The sequence below is a fragment of the Alligator sinensis genome, unplaced genomic scaffold (genome assembly GCF_000455745.1).
Source record: "Alligator sinensis unplaced genomic scaffold, ASM45574v1 scaffold301_2, whole genome shotgun sequence".
Classification (NCBI taxonomy): domain Eukaryota; kingdom Metazoa; phylum Chordata; order Crocodylia; family Alligatoridae; genus Alligator; species Alligator sinensis.
The window spans coordinates 1134545-1154589 of record NW_005841874.1 but is presented as its reverse complement, the minus strand read 5'-3'; the positions used below and the strand labels follow the sequence as shown (position 1 = coordinate 1154589).

The window sequence follows — 20045 nt, the reverse complement described above, 5'->3', positions numbered from 1 at the left end:
GCGGGGGACCCACGCCAAGCTGCTCCCGCCGCATCTCCGTGTCCCCCTCAGCCCGCTCCATCTGCATCTCCCGTGCAAAATCTTCCCCTGTGGCACGTCATCGGGCGTTCTTGGTGTTTCGGGTACCGCTCCTTGTCGTTGCACCCCGGGGTGGGAAGCGGCTGCGACTGCTAAGGATCGGACTGCAGTCCCTGTTCCTAAAAGCCCGGTGCTTGCCACGGGGAAGGTTTTGGGGGAAATTCACAGCACTGGGGAGTGAGGCCAGGAGAGCATCTCGAAGCCTGGGGATGACATAGGCAGGTGGGTGAGTGGAGGGGTCATCATGGGGAAGGGTGCTGGAGCGAGGAAGGGTAGTGGGCGGCATGTGCTTCGTAAGAGGGTGTTGGTGGGCAATGCCAGGCACCGAGTCTCTGGGGGACGCGGATGTTTCCCTGCGCGATGGTATCTCGGCCGACGTGGGAGGCGAGGGCAGCTGGGGAGCGGGCACCTCCTTGGCCTGCCCCCTCGGTGAGAAGGGCGCTGGCGTGGGGTAGCGCGACGGCTCCCATGTCAGCCGGGGTCGGAGGTGGGAGGATTCCCCTGGCAGGCGGCGGTGGGAATCTGGGAGTGGGTGGGCCCCGCGGTCTGGGAAGTGCGTGGCGGGGTCTCCCTGCAGCGTCTGACCCGGCGCACAGCACTTTGTGTGGCTTTGCTTTTGTGTGCGCAAAATGCGTGTCAGCGGGAAAAGTGCAATCTCAGGTTCTCTCCCACAGGCCGCTCTTTGTTCGCTGATAAAGGGCCTCACTCCAAAGGCCTTTTGTGTCGCCGTTTAGAGCAGTGCTGGGATTAATTGTACCAATAGGTGCCTGAATGGGGAGTGCACAAGGCCGCTCGTTCCTGCTATAATTATCTGGAAGCTGAGGAGGGAATTAAAACATGGAGGAGACGCCCCATCTGGTGGCAGTGCCCCTCGCAGAGAGTGGCCTCATCTGCTTCTCTGCACCTCCACCCAGGCCACGGCCAGATGTTAGCCAGCTGCAGCGGTCGTCGGCCTAGAGAATCTCCCGTTCCCTTCCAGGGACCTCCCTCTTTCTCTGGGGAGGGCGAGCGGACCACGGAGCGAGGTGCTGCCTGCCAGCAAACGCCGCAGTGAGGACAGCTTCCTTTCCAGAAGGCACTGTGGGTCAGATGCCACCTCCTTAAAGAGACCCGCTTGCTCCTGCCGTGGTGCCTGTCCTGTGGCATGGGCTGCAGGCCCGTTCTTGCATGGGGAGCTCAGCTCGGGGAAGGGCTCGCTCCATATAGCCCCCACGACGTCCTTCCACAGATGCTCCTACAGGGCTCGCCGCTGGAGACTGAGCCCTGCTTTCCCTGCGCGGAGAAGGGCACAGCTCGCACCTGAATTTCAACCTGGGCAGGACGTTCGGGAAGCTGGGCGCTCCCAGGTTCAAAGCCAAGAAGAAGGTGTAGGACTTTCAAAGCTGCCGCCATATACTCGCGTGCCCACAAAAAGTTTCCCAGTAACCGGCGCCAGTGGAACTGGGCTGCTCCCACAACCCTCCGTGTCTGCAGCCGGCTCGTCTTTAGGCTGCAGGTTGGCCGCCGGGGGAGTGTCCATTACATTGGGCCAGGACTTGGCCCGTGGTGCCAGCTCCCAGAAAGCAGATCGCTCCCTCCTAAAAGCGTGCGGGCGTGGGGGGAGCTGTGTTCAGTTCTGGATCCTTAGGCTCAAGGCATCTAATCTTGCGGCTTGGCAGGCCAGGTCCTCCCCTCCTGGGAGCTGTCTGCAGATCTGGGCAGGCCACACGCTCCCCTGCGCCGCAACTCCTGGGCCTCTGAAACCCACCACCCTGGAGGCCAGCGTGCCCGACCTTCACGCACAGCCGAGTTGGAGAGGAGGTTGCAAAAGGCTCGTGACCCCACCTGGCTCCTCTCTCCCCTTCCCGGGCAGGCTGCGAGCCTGGGAACCAGGTCCCGCTCCTTCCGCTTTTGCCCTTCCTCCTCTCTTTGTTTCTTCTGTCTCGTGGCTCGGAGTTATTTCCCCTCATTCTCATTCTTTCGGTGGGCTGGTGCTGTGGCCTGCCTGCGTCTCGGGCAGGATCCTGGTAAATCAGGATGCAGGCGGCGAGCGTGCTGTCAGAGCGAGGTGTCTGTCACGGATCGGCACATGCTGGGGCTGCAATGCCTCCGAGAAGGACGGCGTTTCCTGAAGGGCTGATGAGCGGGCACCGGCTTCGCCCTTGGGGTTGTACTGAGCAGGAGCACACGGGGCGGCACTCGCCCTTTTTCAACTTGAAGCGCCCGTGGTTAGACTCGCGGCACCCCTCAGACAAGGCGGCCCCTTTTCATTCTCCTTTTTTTTGGCTGCAGAAAAATAATAGAGCAGTTGCAAAGAACTTGGAAAGGCCGCTGTAAGCCTCCATTTGAAATCTCTGGCTTTATCTTGTGAATCCTGTTTGCACGCCGAAGGGTGCTCACACGGTGTGAGACCCTTGGAAGGACCGCAAGGCACCTGGGCCCCCTGCTTGAGAGTCATTGCTATAGCACATGGCTAGAGCTGCTTTCAGGACCTCTAGGCCCAGGAGATTCACAAATTCATAGAAGTTTAGGGCTGGAAGGGACCTCGTGAGATCGTCGGGTCCAGCCCCCTGCTCTGGGCAGGAAAGACTGGATGGACGAGCGGACTTGGGAGATGCATTCTCACTGCCAGCCAGGCCCCTGGAAGGGCATGAGTTCAGCTAACTCCACTGCAGAAAGCCCAGCCCACCTTGCAGGGCCTGGATTTCACTCCATTATACCTACATGCCAAAAGAGGTCATGAGCCTCCTGGCACAAGAGAACTGAGCTTCTTTTGAAACTCAAGCTTTGTATGGTCATGGCTGGAGCTCTTATTCCCTCCCTGTGAGCCCTCCGGGAGGGCTTGGCACCCTCTCGGCCTCGGTGCTCTGTGCCAGGCTCCCACCTCGCCGTTTGGCCCGTGCCCAGGGATCCCCTTGCACGTGGATGTTGCAGATGTCAGTGGCTGTCAGTGCAGAGCAAGTGGCTTTTCTGCAGCCACTTGGGTCAATCTGAGACGCTGAGCAAGAGTGGCTGCATATTTTGGGCACCAAGGAACACAAGCATGCCCATGTTTGGGCAGCTGGCTTGTCAGGGCCCGGTCCTCTCAAGAGGGGGTGGATGTGTGTGCATCCCATCATGAAATACATTCCTCCAGAGACATCCATGCTTCCAGTGAAACTCGGTTTCTTCTTCCTAGGAGCCCCCCTGAGCCTCCTTGCTGAAGGAAGAGCTCCTAGAAAGACAAAATGCAAATGGCTGTTGCAGTCCTGAATCCCTGCTGGGTCTCCTGGAAGCTGTCTTGTCTCACAGCCTCAGGCAGAGGCAATATCCTTTCCCGGCCTGCAGCTCTGCTCCTCGCTGACCTGACTCAGGGCTTCCCTTTGGGAACAGAGCTTGCAGAAGTGGCTAACGACACCCCGCGTCATCTGGGGTGCTGTGGGCAGTGCCCTCTGACCGCACTCTGTCCCTCTGAGCTGTCTCTGGTGTGGACGGCTCAGATTCGGGTTAGGAAGCCGGTCCAGAGTTCTGCAGGGAAATGGGTGAATCCAGACATGCTAAAATCATGTTAGCAGGCAAAGAGGTTTGCGTGACTCTGCAGGCTCCCCTTCTCCCTGGGGCGAAGTGGGGACAGTGCAGCAGTGTCTCTCTTGGGATGCTAAACCATGTCTTGCCCCTCTTCCCTGCTCTGAGCTAAGAACAGCACTTTTACTTCCTCTCCAAGTCATGGGTGCTAAGCCTCATCCTCAGCCTGCCCAGCAGGACTCGGCAGGCTTTTAGAGACGGCGCCAATAGTCCTCTTGGGTTCAAGTGCCACTGGAGGCCTCTGGTCCCTGAATCTCTCTCATGCCTCCTCCAGTGCCTTCTCCCTTGGGAGAGTGAGCCAGGCTGAGCCATGATCCAGGGACTCGGATACCTGTGGCCTAGCATTGAGGCCTCCGTCCTACCACCTAATGCAGAACCCACCGTTTCTGAGACCTCTGCATCCCTGCTCCCTCCGTCCGGCTGCCCGCCCTGTTGGTCCGGTCTTGGCTGAAGGGTAGAGTGGAGTAGTGGCTAGAGCACTAACTGATGCTCCATGACGTGGGTCCGATCACTGGCCTGCTGGGTGACCTGGAGAGAATCGTGTCTCCTTGCCGTGCTCCATTTCCCCATCTGTCTCATGGTGATGGTGACCTCCTTTGGGAAGGACCGGGCGTGTAGGCTAGATCGGCTGCCTGTTCCCTGAGGCACTCTGTTGAAAAGGGCTATATAAGAGCAGGTGGTCATTTGCTTGAAAAGCCTTATTTAGTATCTGGACCTCTCCAGCTGATATATAACACTCCCTCCTCTTGGCCCAGGCTGACATGGGGCCTCTTTGCTCAGAGGCTTTGTAAATAGCCCTGAGCTCCAAACACAGAGATTTGCCTTTCCTCCCCGGTATGGGGCAAAGTCGCTTTCTTCCATGCCGTCCAAGGCAGGGGCCATGACTTGCCTGGATCCATCTGTCCCACCAAGTGTCTTACCCTGCTGCAGAAGAAGCCCCCGGCCCGTTCCTCCAGCCATTCGCTTGGCTGAGAAGAGTGGGGAAAACATCTCCCCAGTGAACAAGCCGCGTTGCAAAGCCAAGCTGCGTGCAAAGACTGTAGAAGCACCCGTCGTGTAATCTGTCTGTGCAGTGACATCTCCAGAGAAGACCACAAGCCTGGTGCGTGGCCCAGGAGCAACCCACTGCTGTCCTGACAGTGATTCCTGATTGCACTAACTCCTCTGCCTGTCTATGGCAGAATCCCTTGGAAGAAGACCATTTCAGCCTGGATGACTTGAGCAAGGAGGGCTCTGGGCCGCGCCTGGCATCGTGGCACCAGATCATCCTAGAGCTCCTCGGCTGGGGCTACCGCAGCATGGGGAGAGTGGCCCCACCATCCTACAAGGGCTCTGCAGGGAGGCTGCTTGGAGCTTGAGTCGAGTTCTCCCTTGGTATGCAGGCCAGATGGGCCCCCTCTTTCCAGGGGCACCCTGCTGCGGTTCTGCCCGCTGGTCTCCAAGTAAGGGAATCAGTTGAGGCAATTTGTGAAGGTGGCTGGTAAATGGAGTTGCCCGTCAGCAAATCCCCATTCACCCTTTTTCCTTCCTTCCTTTGCTCATCGTCAACCCAAGACTCTCCCAGCCAGGAGAGGCTGAGTTGAGGGGAGCCTTGAAGAGGCCATGGAAGATACTCCAGGGAGGGTGCTGCTTGCCCTCACCCTAATTGCAACCCAGGGTCCTGCGTATCTGGGTGCAGCAGTGGTTACAGCCTTTTTAGACTCAAGGCATCCCTGGATAGATCAGAGGCACCCCATGGAAAATGTCAGCTCTTCATTCTCACTTGTTTTTTGACTACAGAAAAATAATAGGCAGCTTTTTTAGTTGCAAAAACTCAAAAGGACCGCACCAGGTTGGGATATTTTTAACGCGGTGGATTCCTATTCAAAAGCACTGGATTTACCTTGCGAGCTGTGTTTGCACACCCAGCAGGGGTGACGTGGTGTGCACCCCACAGCGCAGGGTTGAGAGTGGCTGGCTTCATTCCTCTAAGAAGTAAATGGAACGGCTGGAGACTGCGTGGGAGCAAGCAGGAGCCTGGTGTCCTGGCCGTGGTGCGGGAGAACTCCCACAGCCAGAGATTGGGAAATAACCTTGCTAGGGAGGATGTTGGGTGGGTTTTGGACTGACGGCTCCTCTGTAACAGCGCAGCATGGCTGGTGCCGAGCGCCCCGCAGGGCTGGCTCCTACCCCGTTATTTAGACCAGGAGCAAGCAAAATATGGCCTGCAGGCCAGTTCCAGCATGCCAAGGGATTTTATCTGGGCTGCGGCGGGTCCCTTGGCCTTGGCTGGCCCAGGTGCTGGGGGGGCAGCCTGAGCTGTGGCACGTCTGCCCGGCCTTGCCTCCACATCGCCCTGGGTACACAGCAGGGCTGGGGTGGCGTGGGGGCCAGACTCTGCTTCCCAGCAGCCCTATGGGTGGTGGCTCCTTCTGGCTGCTGCTGCCAGTATTACCGGCACCAGACCCAGCCCGTCAACCCTGCACCCACCGCCAGGGGTGCCAGATACAGCGGGTGGGCAGGGTCTCCATTGAAACTGGCCCAGGACCTCCACGGGCAGGGCATGCTCACCTGCGCAGTTGGGATGGAGCTGTGGGATGGACGGGGAGCAGCATCCGGGGCCGGGACTGGGATTACAGCCCCATCCCATCCACCCAGCTGAGTGTGCCCTGCCCGCAGGGGGTCCCGGGCCAGTGTCCACAGACGCCCCTCCTGCCTGCTCCATTTAGTAGCCTACCACTTAGGGGGTTTTGGGGAGCTGTTGCAAGCCGGTGGGGGGTGCTGACCCAGCCCACAACAGTTCACCAAGGCTCCCTAAGTGCCACGGGAGCAGTAGGGCTGGGATTCTGCTCCATGGTGCTGCCACGTTTTCGGGGACTGGCATCTCTTTATTACTCAGCAAGCTAAGATGGTGGCTCCATGGGACTGGGTGTCCGAGGCTCCTGGAAAGCACGTTAGAGGCCTGGCTGACTCCAAGGGAGCTTGAGGGCCACAGGGACACCCGACCCTCTCCCTAGCGAACAAGCGAGTTGTCCGCCTGTGCTCCGAGGACACGTGCTCGGGCCTTCCCAAAGTTCACGACTGCTGCGATGCCTGCGAGGGCGGTCGGCAAGGCAGGGCAGCTGTATTCGGGAGGAGGGTTTGGGGGGCTGCAATCTCCCTAGCGGGGCAGGGGTCATTTCGCGGCTCGGGACGGCGTGCTGGCCATGCAGCGGGGTTTTCCTGCGACCGCTGTGCGGCCTGTAGCAAACCCCCCCCTCGCTCCCGGGGGAGGCCGCAGTAGCCGGGGCCCGGGGGGGGAGCTGCCTGTGGATCTTGTAACACTTCAGGAAGGCGAGTGCAGGTGGTCGGAGCCGAGCAGTGTTGCTTGGTTCAGGTGGGGGCCGCGTGCCCCTAGGCCTCTTCCTCCCCCTCACCTCCTCCCCCTCTCCGGAAACGTCGTTGGGGGTCAGCCTTGGGGTGACGAGGAGGAGAGAGGCAATTTGCTGCTAGCCGTGACTTCGGCCCCGCGCCGCACTCGGGTCCGGGCAGGAGCGGCCTGGCCTTGCCTGCGATTAGCTCCAGCTGGCTGGCGTTCCAGCCTCGCAGACAGGCGTCTCGCTCCCCCAAGGCTGGGGCTGGGGCTCTTCGGGGAATGCTGACGGGGAGGTTTGCCTTGTAATCCGCTCCAGGAATGTTGGCCAGACGGTCAAATTCTTCTCCCCTCTTGTAAAAATGAGTGATGTGGGGCGGCTCGGGGAGAACAGCTTGCCGTCCCTCCCCTGCCGGATAAACCTGCCCGGCCTGCACCGCCCCATCATGGGAACAGGCCCTTTCAACCCGCGCCACAGTAAATACGCGCCCGTGCCAAGAAAGGAGGAGCGTGCATGTGGGGGAAGGGGACTCTTCCCTTCTCTGGCTGGCCCTGATGGGAGAGGGGTTGTGTGGGAGGGTGGTGGATGCCTGTTGAGTTGGGCTCCTGGTGGAGGTTGCTGGAGGAAGATGGCAGATATGTGGCCATCGCTTCCTCCCAGAACAAGTCCCATAGGGACGTCTCTTCCCCTTCCACTGGACAGCAGACAGGAGGCATCTCTAGTCTGTCTTGCTCTGCCCCCAAGTTAGTACTTTTCTGGCAATGTTTTCTTAAAGATTTTCCACCTAGCTTTTTCCTCCCCACACCCTGACCTCCTCTCCCAATGCTTGTTCTCCCTGCAGAAACCCTGATGGACACTAAGTGGGTGACATCCGAGTTGGCGTGGACGGCTCATCCGGAGACGGGGGTAAGCCTTGCTTCCTTGCTCCGGGCACTGAACGGCAAAGGCAGAAGCTAGTTCTGGTCCGTTGTGGTTTGGACCGTGCCTTTATAGCTGCATCTTTTGGACTCTCTCCTGCTGCACGTCCTCTGCCTTGCAGAATTGCCTCTGGCTTTTCCAAGCCTGCCCCTAGGTCATGACCACTGGAGTCTGGCTCTCATGCCACGCAGACGCAGACTCAGGCCCAGGCCTGAAGAGCTGCCATGCTTTCAGGGAAGGTGGGGAAAGGGATGTATTCAAGGGAGGGGGAGGCAGAGGCTATCATGGCTTCCTGGTGGCAGGAGTGTGGGTACGTGCTGCTGTAGCTTTGTTGCTAATTGCAGTGTCCTCCACCTACACATGTACCAGGTAAGTGCATAATTTACTTAACCAGGTAACACCATTCCTGCCCCAGTTCATTGCCTATTGCTTCCATCCTAACAAACATCCAGTACCTGCATATTGGTCATGTGAACCACCTAAAGGCATGGCACTTTTCAGCCCCGCTCTTAGCTTTACGACGCTGTTGTCCTACAAATAACGGCACAGAAATGGTGCCATGAAAATGGCTGTCAAAGAGCTGCCGTCAGAAGCCATGCAGTCACTGGGAACTTGCAGCCCTGATGCTGCCTGTCTCTCCTCCTTTGCAAGGCTTCTAATAGCGTTCCTGAAGCTGAGGAGCTCCTATCGTGTTCAGGGCTTCTGACAGCAGCTGGCTATTAGAAGTCTCCAAAATGGCGGGAGGTAGGCTGTTGAGGGGCTGCTAATATTGCAGCACTGACAGGGCTGTGTCTTTTAACGAGCACTGCTTGCATTCATTTTGGACAAGTGCATGCTCTGGAGAAGTGCTCAGCTACTCTCGGGTCCTCTGGAGTACCTTGCAGTACATGTTCCCAGTGGTGTCTGGGTCAGAGTCTAGCAAAGGCTGCGATTTGGAGCCTGTCGACTGGCTGTCCCAGCTACTAACCCACTCGTCTCTCTCCGTGGCAGTGGGAAGAAGTCAGCGGTTACGATGAGGCCATGAACCCCATCCGGACCTACCAGGTGTGCAATGTGCGGGAAGCCAACCAGAACAACTGGCTCCGGACTCAGTTCATTCAGCGCCAGGACGTGCAACGCGTTTACGTGGAGCTGAAATTCACTGTGCGGGACTGCAACAGCATCCCCAACATCCCGGGCTCCTGCAAAGAGACCTTCAACCTCTTCTATTACGAGTCGGATACAGACTCTGCTTCGGCCACCAGCCCCTTCTGGATGGAGAACCCCTACATCAAAGTGGATACAATTGCCCCCGATGAGAGCTTTTCTAAGCTGGAGTCTGGCCGCATGAACACCAAGGTCCGCAGTTTTGGGCCTCTCTCCAAGAACGGGTTTTACCTGGCCTTCCAGGATCTGGGCGCCTGCATGTCCCTCATCTCTGTCCGGGCTTTCTATAAGAAATGCTCCAACACTATTGCTGGCTTTGCCATTTTTCCAGAGACCTTAACCGGGGCAGAGCCCACATCCCTGGTCATTGCTCCAGGGACGTGCATCCCCAATGCGGTGGAAGTGTCCGTGCCTCTGAAGCTGTACTGTAACGGAGACGGGGAGTGGATGGTACCGGTTGGGGCTTGTACGTGCGCTGCTGGATACGAGCCGGCCAATAAGGATACCCAGTGCCAAGGTAAGCGCCTGCCTTAGGTGGCTTTATCTGTTTCTTCTCTACTGGGGTATGAGCCTCCATGCAGAGGATTTGGGTACGTCTGCGCTGGGCTAGTTTTATAGAGGCTTCTGGAGATGCATGCTCTGTCCTGGAGATTTGAACTTCCGACCCGAATGACAGTCTGGGTTTTAGTGGTCAGCATCTGAGTGCCCGAAGTGACTCAAGCCTCCGAGCCCACACACGTTGGCTGGTTAATGTGCACTGATTCTTTGCTAGTGCCCGGGGGGGTCTGTGACCCACACCTGTCTCAGGTGCTTGCTCTTCTCTCAGAGTGAATGCCATGTTGGGTCAGAGATGTAAGGCCTGTTCTGGGACCACGGTTCTTGGAGTCCATCAGAGATGCAAACGTGTTGGCTGCAGATTTGGGTCTGTGAACCTCATTCAAAACAGCAACTCTGCCTTCCCCACCCCCCCCACAGCCCGCACACACCTGTCCCTTCTCCCCATCCTCTTCCTCACCCTTTATATAAAGCCACCTGCAACTGGAATGAATTGTTTCTTCAGAAATCCAATTTCACGTTGAGGTTGCCGAGGCATTCAGGAGGCCCCGCCGTGATTGGGGCCCCGCTGTGCAGACTGCTGTAAGAACCTGTACAAAGACTCGTGGGCCCTGCCCGATAGAGCAGACAATGGAAGACGGGAGAGGGGAGGGGAGGGGAGCCGTGGGGTCAGATGCACACGCACATGGAACTGCATCGTTAAGGAGGTGGCAGCTGATCCCACCCGCTCCTGGAGCTGTTGCTAATCAGCCTTGCGGGAGAGTTGGGTCTTGGAGGGTGGGTTGGTTCTGGGGGAGCATCTGTGTATGAAGGGGACAGCAGGGGATGTATATAGCTGTGCGAGGCTGCGTGTCACTGTGGTCCTGGTAGCTCCCAGCTAGACAGCCACCTTCGCCGTCCTTTCCGTTTTGTGGGCTGGCTGCTTCCCAGGGGAAGAGAATGGTCCAGGTGTCCAGAGAGTGCCCCCCTCGGTCGTGGCTCATTTCCCCCCAGACTCGCTCCTGTCAATGTGAATAACCTCCAGAAAGGCCAGCCAGGAGGAAGGCATGCTCTCCTGGGGCCTCTAGTTCAGGCACTGCTGTCTGCAGACTGCCCTGAATTGCCCAGGATTTGGCTTTTCCTTTGTGTGGAGCTTTGTACCAGATGGTGAGAGGCCCCAAATCCAAGGATGGGGCAGGGGGTGGGTGTTGGGCCTTGGAGGGGTGCCAGGTAGGCATTGGGTCTTGAATATGTTGGGTTTGGTGACTAGATGGCTACAGAAAGTCTGGAGTCAAGCAGATGGCATTGGGTGAAGTGAGTTTGGGCTCTCAAAAGCTTTATGGCTGGTTAATGTGCACTGATTCTTTGCTAGTGCCCGGGGGGGTCTGTGACCCACACCTGTCTCAGGTGCTTGCTCTTCTCTCAGAGTGAATGCCATGTTGGGTCAGAGATGTAAGGCCTGTTCTGGGACCACGGTTCTTGGAGTCCATCAGAGATGCAAACGTGTTGGCTGCAGATTTGGGTCTGTGAACCTCATTCAAAACAGCAACTCTGCCTTCCCCACCCCCCCCACAGCCCGCACACACCTGTCCCTTCTCCCCATCCTCTTCCTCACCCTTTATATAAAGCCACCTGCAACTGGAATGAATTGTTTCTTCAGAAATCCAATTTCACGTTGAGGTTGCCGAGGCATTCAGGAGGCCCCGCCGTGATTGGGGCCCCGCTGTGCAGACTGCTGTAAGAACCTGTACAAAGACTCGTGGGCCCTGCCCGATAGAGCAGACAATGGAAGACGGGAGAGGGGAGGGGAGGGGAGCCGTGGGGTCAGATGCACACGCACATGGAACTGCATCGTTAAGGAGGTGGCAGCTGATCCCACCCGCTCCTGGAGCTGTTGCTAATCAGCCTTGCGGGAGAGTTGGGTCTTGGAGGGTGGGTTGGTTCTGGGGGAGCATCTGTGTATGAAGGGGACAGCAGGGGATGTATATAGCTGTGCGAGGCTGCGTGTCACTGTGGTCCTGGTAGCTCCCAGCTAGACAGCCACCTTCGCCGTCCTTTCCGTTTTGTGGGCTGGCTGCTTCCCAGGGGAAGAGAATGGTCCAGGTGTCCAGAGAGTGCCCCCCTCGGTCGTGGCTCATTTCCCCCCAGACTCGCTCCTGTCAATGTGAATAACCTCCAGAAAGGCCAGCCAGGAGGAAGGCATGCTCTCCTGGGGCCTCTAGTTCAGGCACTGCTGTCTGCAGACTGCCCTGAATTGCCCAGGATTTGGCTTTTCCTTTGTGTGGAGCTTTGTACCAGATGGTGAGAGGCCCCAAATCCAAGGATGGGGCAGGGGGTGGGTGTTGGGCCTTGGAGGGGTGCCAGGTAGGCATTGGGTCTTGAATATGTTGGGTTTGGTGACTAGATGGCTACAGAAAGTCTGGAGTCAAGCAGATGGCATTGGGTGAAGTGAGTTTGGGCTCTCAAAAGCTTTATGCATCTCTGATTTAGTTAGTCTCTAAGGTGCCTCCTAGATGGCTACATCCATCCGCGATTGATGGTCCTTGGGGCTCAGCAATCCTGGGGGCTGGATTAGTGGCAAAGGCACCACGTTCAGGCCAGTCCTTACACAGGCCCCTGTTCGAGAGGGTGCCAGTGGCTGTGCTGGGCAAGAGGCCTGGAGCGGACAGACGCTCTTGTGGACCCTCGAGGAAAACAACAGTCACCTGTGAACGCAAGAACTGTCCCTGTGGGAAAGGGCCGGCTCGGCCGGATCCCTGGCGCCAGCTCCAACTGAACTACCCCTTGTCCATGTTGTACAAGCCTGGCCGGACACCTTGGGACCGGCAGGGCCTGGTGTTTATCAAGTAGGAGATTTCCTTTGCACTGAGGTCATCCCAACCTCACCCCGCATTCCAGTAGAAATCCTGCTCCTGGGCAGGTCAGGAGCATCCTAAAGCAGTGGATCTCAGCCAGCGGGCCACGGAGGCCCTATGGGTTGGCTCTGCAGGGGCGGGAGATTAACTGACTCCCCACCCCCAAAATGGTCCTGGTGCCAGAGTGCTTTGCACGCACCAGCGAGGCAGCAGAGTCACCTTGGCATGAGTCTACAGAGAGCTGATTTAACCCAGGCGCAGCCCTGCACGCAAGTGGCTCTGGTACGTCCTGGGCTGGAGCAGCCTGGCACGGCGCAGGGCGTGGGTCAGACTATGAGGCAGGCTGTGGGGTAGGAGGGATGAGGAACTATTGCAAGGTGGGCTGGCAAGGACCACCCTCCTGGGCCATCGAGTCCAGTCCCCTGTGTTTGCAGGCAGTTGTTAACCAAAGGAATCCCCAAAATTGCCACTTCCAACCTGCGCCCACAACTACAGAACGGGAACGCCAAGGTGAGGGCACTGCCATTGGCCTGGCGCTGCGGTGTCAGGGAAGGAGGATCCTAGGAAGAGGGTCATGCCCTGCCCTGCAGAGGAAGGCAGAACCCTCCGCAGTCCCTGGCAGCTTGATCAAGGGGAGAAATCCCTTCCTGACCCCGGGCAAATGAGGGTGTGCGCTGTAGGATCAAAGAGGACGAGAGCTGGAGTCTTGAGAGGCGGCAGCTTCTGAGGCCAGACTTGCAGCATCTTTGGGCAGCATAGTCCTTGCGTGGAAGCCTTGGGAAGATCTGGGTCCCTTAGCATTTTAGGGTGGGGCCTCCCTCATGTCTACAGGACGGGGTCCAGGACCTGCCTGGCTGGATGGGTGGAGATGGCTGGTGTCGCTGTAGGGTACCGTGTGTGCAATAGGAAAGAGAGTCTGGGAGAAGGGGCTTGTCCAACTTCACCATTAGAGCCCACGAGGGTATCCGTCTACAGACAGCTGACCCCTAGGGCCCTTGCTTAGAAGGGTGCTGTTTGCTTGGTTCCCTGTTCTTGGCCCAAAGTCTGGGGAGCGAAGATGGGGCAGCCGGCTGCACCATAAACATGGTTTCCCCTGGATCCCGGGGCGTGTGAGCTCCGTGCTGTGAGGTGGCAGGCTGCAAAGGAGCAGCCCCGCCATATGCCGAGCTCAGAGATGCGTTGTACCTTGAGTGGCTGGGGCTGCGGCTTCTCCACTTCCCTTCATCAGAGACGAGTGGGGAGGTAATGGAGGTTCGCCCACGCGGCGTTCTGCAGGAGCGACCGACTGGAGCAGCCCGCGAGACTCCAGCGCCGTGTTGTGCCTGCAAGTAGCACGTCTGGGGGGTGGGCATGGCCCAGGCCAAAACCTTTGGCTTGCATTTGGGGCTGGGAGAGAGAGATTCCTCCGCAGATGGGGAGTACGAGGTCCAGTCAGCAGCAGGAGTATTCACCATGCCCCTGGAAAACTGCTCTTTGCCAAAGGAGGCCCTGCAGACATGGATCTCTGGCTTTACACTCCAAGGTGGTGCTGAGTGAGCCCTACTGGGGTCATCGCTCCTCCCCATCGCTTCCTTGCAATAAAAGTTGCTTGAGAGGTGGTCTCTGTCCTATCAGCCTTGTCTGCAGAGACCCGCTTTGCCCCAAAACCACGTCCCTCACTGGGGACTCCTCCGCATCGCATCTGTCTGGTGTGTGGGTACTTGAGAGGAACCTTTGCATTTCCCTAGGAAAGTCTCATAGAGCTGGTGGAGCCGTTTCTCTGCCAGGCGCTCGCGTGTCTAAGTGGAAGCAGCTGGCAGAGTTGGAGGGCCCGGGGAGCCTCCTCCATTTTTCTTGTCCCTTTACCAGTCGTTTTGCAACTTAGACTTCTTTTTTTTTAATGTCCTCTGCACAGTGGGAATTGTCTTGGGGAAACAACCAGGAAGCAATTGGCTGCTATTTCTGCCTCGCAGGCGGCCACGCAGAGGAGCTGGCTTCTCTGCCGTGCTGCGAAAGCAGCATGCGAGCAGCTTGATCTCGGAGCACGCTTCTCGAATCGGAGCATGCCGGCCCGACCAGAAAAGCGCTGCCCCGACGGGCCCTGTTACCACCTCGGCATAAGGGAGCGATGGATGCCCTCGGTACCCACAGAGGGAGATGGTTACCCCTGGCTCCACGCTCCTCTTTGTGGCGGTGGCTGAGACGGCGGGTGGGGACGCCTCCCAAGTGCCAGATGGCATTTTAATAAATAACAATACCTAGTTTACTGCTTAGATGGGATAAACCCAGTCTTAAATCCCACCCCTCCCACGACTTTTTCTGTCGCCTTCAAAGATCTCCTCCTCCTCCTCCTCTTTATCTCCACCCAGAGCCGGGATTAGACGCTGCATTCAGGCCTGCTACAATGCAGCTCGGATCCCAGTCCCTCGGGAACCCAGGGCTCAGCCCGCCAGGCTCGAGCAGCGTCTTTGGCATGCTCTGTAATGCGATCCGCAAGCGGGTATCTGGAGCTCTAGTCAGCCGTTGCCACAGCATTGATTTGGCATCTCATTCTCAGGCTCATTATCTTGATTTAATTAGCACGCAGCCCTTCTGGGGCTTACGCCGCCCGCTGCTCTCCCAGGATGGGGATCTGCGCAGGCAGCTCTCACGGGACGAAGGGAAGCCGCTGACCTGGGACTCGGCTGCCCGAGTGGTGCTGCTGCTTGGCCCCATCCCGCGTCTCTGGAGCTCGGTGGGGTACAGGAAGAGAGGTGCCTATGGGACCAAACCCTCTGGCTCACAAGGGGACGCTCCCTCTGCTCTGCCCCAGGCCAGCAGCATTGTGAGCCTGCAAATACGAGGGTATCCGTGTAGAGAGGCAGGACCGAGCCCCATGGCCTTCCTGTTTCACAGCTCCATCCTGCTGGGTGGAAGAATTGGAGGGTTCAAACTACCCCTGCTGGGCTCTTTCTCCAAGCCCAGATGCTCAGCTAGGGCTCAGTGGCGTCTGGTATACAACAGCTTATCCTGAGACCCCTTTTGAATAGAGGCCTGGGGTGTGCCTCTCGCCCAGCCTGAGCCAGCTGTGCCGTGGCACTGCTGTAATACTTCTGCTTAACCACCGGCACCGGAGGAAGAGCAGCATTTGGGTCTGTGCTCGTTCATCTCCCTCTGCCCGCAGGGAAGCACCCCTCTGGGGGACAGCCTGCCCGGCAGCTCCCTCGCATGGCATTCATCACCCCAGACCAGTGCTCTCTAGAGAGCCTGGCCCTATACACATACATTCATTGGCAACCCATGCCTGTATATGTTTGCTAGGGGGGTCATCCTGATCATCCGAGGCAAGATGTGACTGTCGGAAGGGGAAAAGAGTCCGCTAAAGTGCTCCGGATCCTAGAAAGCACTGCCCAGCTTTCCCGATTTTTTTACAATCTCCATCAGCTTTGTTCAGCTCCAGTCAGTCCAGTACATACATGAATGTGTAACCAGCCGGAGAGGTTGGCACAGTGCTGGCCACACGCCTACCCTTGATCCCTCAAACCGGCTTTTTCTCCAGACAGTCTGCTCTCCAACGCCCTGCACGTCAAACCCGAGCTCTTTCGAGAGGCGACACCGGGCCGCGTGACCAAGCCGAAAGTCGGATTTTGTTGGTTTTGGTGTTTGTTTTTTTTTTAACCAATAAAAAACAAACTTTTTTTTGCAATCGATGACTAATCGAAACGTCACCAGGAATTAGAAAAAAAGAAAAGTGCCAGCTCAGCACGGCGCTTGTCGATAGCTCACCGCTTCGCATTGCAACACGAGGCCGCTGTATGGAAACCGGGAAGTGAAACCGCCTGGTGTTAATTGGCGAGATGACGACAGATTAAAGATCTCCCCGGCGCAGGGTGAGAAGCCAGCTTGAAGGCGAGCTTGCCTGGGTTTCAGTCATCTGCTCCTCCTGATGTAATGACGGCAACTGGCCTTCCTAATGTCACGCAGGGCTCTTTAAATCAGAGTTTCGCTTCAAATGCAGAAAGTTTAAATTTCCCTGCTTTTAAAATTCATTTTTCTCGCGCACTGTTTGGCCGTAACCACTCAGGCAGCCAGAGGCTTTTCTTTCCTTTTTTTTTCTCTAAATTTTACTCCAATCGCTTTTGGACAGAAGCAGCATGAAATATTTCAGCCCAAAGGGTATTTTTTTTTTTTTCCAAGAAATCAAGTGCCTTTTTAAAATAGAGGCTTAAGCACAAAGTTGCCACCTCAACCGTAGCTGGAGCGTTGCTGCCTTGACTCTAATCCATCTGTTGGCACTTAAGAGAGAGCAGCGCGAGTGAGCTGCACAGGTTCATAAAGCATGGATTGTCCCAGGCAAACGTGATTGCCGCCTTTAACAAAATTACAGGGTAGCTGGACAAAGGGATGTGATGGGTTTAATTTATCTAGACTCCAGCAAGACTTTTGCTTCAATCCCTACAGGGAAATGGATAGAGAAATTGGAGAGATGCTGTCTGGGTTAGACTACAGTAGGGCGGATAGAAAACTGGCAGAGACCTTAAACAGAGTAATTCAAGGCTATTATTCACCTCTAATAGGGAGCTGTAACAAAGCACAGCCCTCCAGGGGCCGGGGCCAGGGCAGAGAGCTATGGCTTCACTAATGATCTGGGCAACGAGGGTCGCTGCATTGCACACGGCTGAATTTCCAGCGTGGAGCCATCCCTCCCCCTTCCAGGCGGAGGGAGGGGGCCCAAAATCATCGGCAAGGCTTCCAGTTCGGTGTGTGTGGCTCGTTTCTCCTTCCCCACATCCCAGGCAGTAATCGCAGGCTGGGAGCTGCGTGAGTCACTCCTCTGTGATGTTGGGATGATTTATTCCAGTGTTTTTCGGCTCCCTCCCTTGGCCCTTATTCACAGGGGTGGGGCTTTCTCTTTGGAAAGAGAAGCTTCTCGCCACCAGACCACCTTGCAGTACCATGCCGTTGGGTTTCCAAGGCTGGGTGGGTCCACGCTAGGGTGGAAGCGCTCTCTAATAACAACCCCGGGTGCTGCTGGAAGCGGTGGCTTGGCCCGAGCGGGGGCCTTTGCTGCCCATGCAGCAGCGGGCACTGTCGCAGGTGGGATGCCAAAATGAAGTCCTAGCCTTGTTAACAATCCTGTGGCACGTCTCACGTGGCCCCTGTTGCAGGGTTACTCCCAGTGTCCTGGCCAAAATCCAGTTGGAAGACTGCCTTCTCCGAGTCTGTTGCTTCCTTCCCCGCACTCGGGGATTGCTCGAGGCAGGGATTCTGCTTTAGCTCACGCCCGGTTGTGCCGCAGCTGCTAAACGGTGGCCGTGTCCCCCCAGAGGTGGCTTCACATGCACGTCTCCTCTCTCAGCACCAGGCTGCAAAGTGGCTTTTATTTGAAGACACCTCGGCATGAAAAAGCACGGGAACGCCGGTTCCCGCTGGCTGGGGCACCTCCCGTGGGAGACGCCTGCTCCCAGCTCAGCAGGTCCCAGGGTCAGTCCCACGGGGACGGGCTGATGCTGCAGTGGTTTTCACCCAGGAGTCAGTGGGTTTGGCCACTTGTCTGGGCCGTGGACAAGCTGGGTATGTTCCCTGCTGTGCTACAGGCTTCTTGCGTGACCTGGGTATGTCACTTTGGCCTGGGACATCCAAGGGCATTAGGCACCTTGCGCCCATTGACTCTGATGGGGATCAGACACCTAAATGCCTCGGAGGGTCTCAGCTGTTGCTTGTCCATGCTCCAGCCCCCTCCAGTAACACGGGTGCCACCTGACAGGGGTGTTGTGTGAATGCATTGAAGCTGGTGAGACAGCTGGGGGGACCAGATAAACCCCCCAGACAGGAGGACTGGGAACCTTTGGCAGGTGGGGCATGCTTCCCTCTCCCCTCCGGGGAGCAAAGCAAGACCGTTGACCTCCGTGTGCCATCAGGGATCCTACCGGACCCTGCGTGGATGGCACCGCTGCCTGGCCGGACCCTGCGTGGATGGCACAGCTGCCAGGTGCGAGCCTCCTCTGGATTGCTAGCCTGACAGCTTGTCAGGATGGCTTGTCTTGCACTCCGCAGGCATCTCTTATCCCAGTGCTCTCCAAGCAAGATAAGTCAAGGCAGCTCGCTTTAATGGGTGCCAGGGACAAGGAATGAGTTTAGATGTAGGGTCATGGATGGTGCTGTAACGCAGATAGCAAAATACCCCACCCCTAGCCACACCACCCCCCCCAGGAAGGAACGGATGCCTTTGCCGGTGCGGGAGGTGCTAATTACCCAGGTTGGAGCCGGGCCAGCACACCTCAGTTTCCTCACCTCCGCCAAGCGGCCCTTGGAGCGCCCGGGCTTCCTGCTCCGCGCCAGCTCAAAGGGAGTGTCTCTCTTATTTTCCTCTCCTGCCTGTATGATTTTGCATTTTGCATGTCCCCGGTGGGTTGAAGCTGCTTTCCACAACTGGAGCGCGTTTGGCAGCTCCTTCAGCCTGACATGTTCCTGTCCAAGCGGCTTTAGTCACTCCTCGTCCCTCAGCAACACGGTTCCTTAATTCTGAATTTGTATCCACCCCTTCGTAACCAAATGGGGCTGGAGCCTGGCGCGGCGGGGGGGTGGACTTTGCAGGCCTGCGGTCTCCATTGCAGCTGCCGTTTGCTTGTGCAAAGATCCACTGAGCTCTGCTGAGTTGTCCCAGCCCGTGTGCCATGTTCTTGCTGGTCCTGGGTTTTCAGCAGAGCCCCACTCTGCTGCCCCCCAGTCCAGTCGGCTGAGCAAAACCAGGCTGTGCGGTCTGACGGGTGGAAAGCTAGCTTGAAGGACTAGACTCTTTTTGCTGGGGAGAGCCTTGACAGCCAGGTAGTGCCAGCTCAGAGTGGATCGAGTGTCTTGTCCAGCTAAGTCGAGCCCCATTTGCATCTTACTGCAAAGCCCGTGGGACAGACAGCAGCTGCTACAATCCACCTGTGGAAAGTCTCTAAAAACCTGTGAGCTGGCCTCCAGGTAGACTTCAAGGACTCTACTTTTCCAGCTAGGAGAGGAATGAGCTGGTGCCTTAATGAGCAGTGCCTGGTTCTTCCCCGGGGGATGCTGCTACTCGCCCGTCTGGCACAGGAGGCACCTGCCAAGACAGTCCTGCAAATGGGAAAGAGCTTGTTCTGGGACTGCTTGCAGGCACGGCTCCTCCGGGTCCGCGGGGGCTTCTCGACACCACCACAGTGACTAAGCTGCAAGGAGGGGTTGGTTTTTATGGGTTGCAGAGCCCGTCGCAGCTGTACTGCCAGGCGTGGGGGTGTCGCACAATGCTCCCGGCCCATGGGGAGCTGCAGAGGCCCTGGGTGTGAAGAGCTCTTGCAGGGAGTCGGGGGGCACAGGTGGGTGACACAACTGAGAGTCCTGGAGCGGTTCTGGACCGTGGTCCTCGTGCTACAGCCTTCCTGCAGCGCGCATGATGGGCGGAGGGCACAGCTTGGCACGCGGTTAGGGAGGCATGTAGGGATTTGTTCCTTGAGCTCCACTTTGCATCGGTGGGTGCTGCAAGAAATCTGCAGGGTTTGAAATGGCAGAGGCATAAACAAGCCCAGGGCGTGGGGCCTTTCACAATCGCTCCGTTTGCAAGGCTGCGGTTGCCATCCAGAATACTTCCCACCATGGGTGTTTTGGCTGCACCTCATGGAAGGAAACTTCCTCCAGCCGCTTCCCCAAGGTGGCA

The 20045-nt window shown here is 57.4% G+C and overlaps 2 protein-coding genes across 5 annotated transcripts in view; one reads left to right on the top strand and one right to left on the bottom strand.

Moving 5' to 3' along the window:
- LOC112549137 overlaps window positions 1–1031 on the bottom strand; it is a 2307-nt gene extending 1276 nt beyond the window's left edge. The window contains exon 1 of the mRNA XM_025195965.1: window positions 1–1031. Within this exon, the coding sequence (XP_025051750.1) occupies window positions 1–67 (67 nt within the window). The 5' untranslated portion in view covers window positions 68–1031.
- EPHB3 (EPH receptor B3) overlaps window positions 1–20045 on the top strand; it is a 39506-nt gene that overhangs the window by 9173 nt on the left and 10288 nt on the right. For all 4 annotated transcript variants that reach the window (XM_025195963.1, XM_014527825.2, XM_014527826.2 and 1 more), the window contains exons 2-3: window positions 7795–7859; window positions 8862–9534. In XM_025195963.1, coding sequence (XP_025051748.1) covers window positions 7803–7859; window positions 8862–9534 — 730 coding nt within the window. In that variant the 5' untranslated portion in view covers window positions 7795–7802. The remainder of the gene's footprint in view (window positions 1–7794; window positions 7860–8861; window positions 9535–20045) is intronic.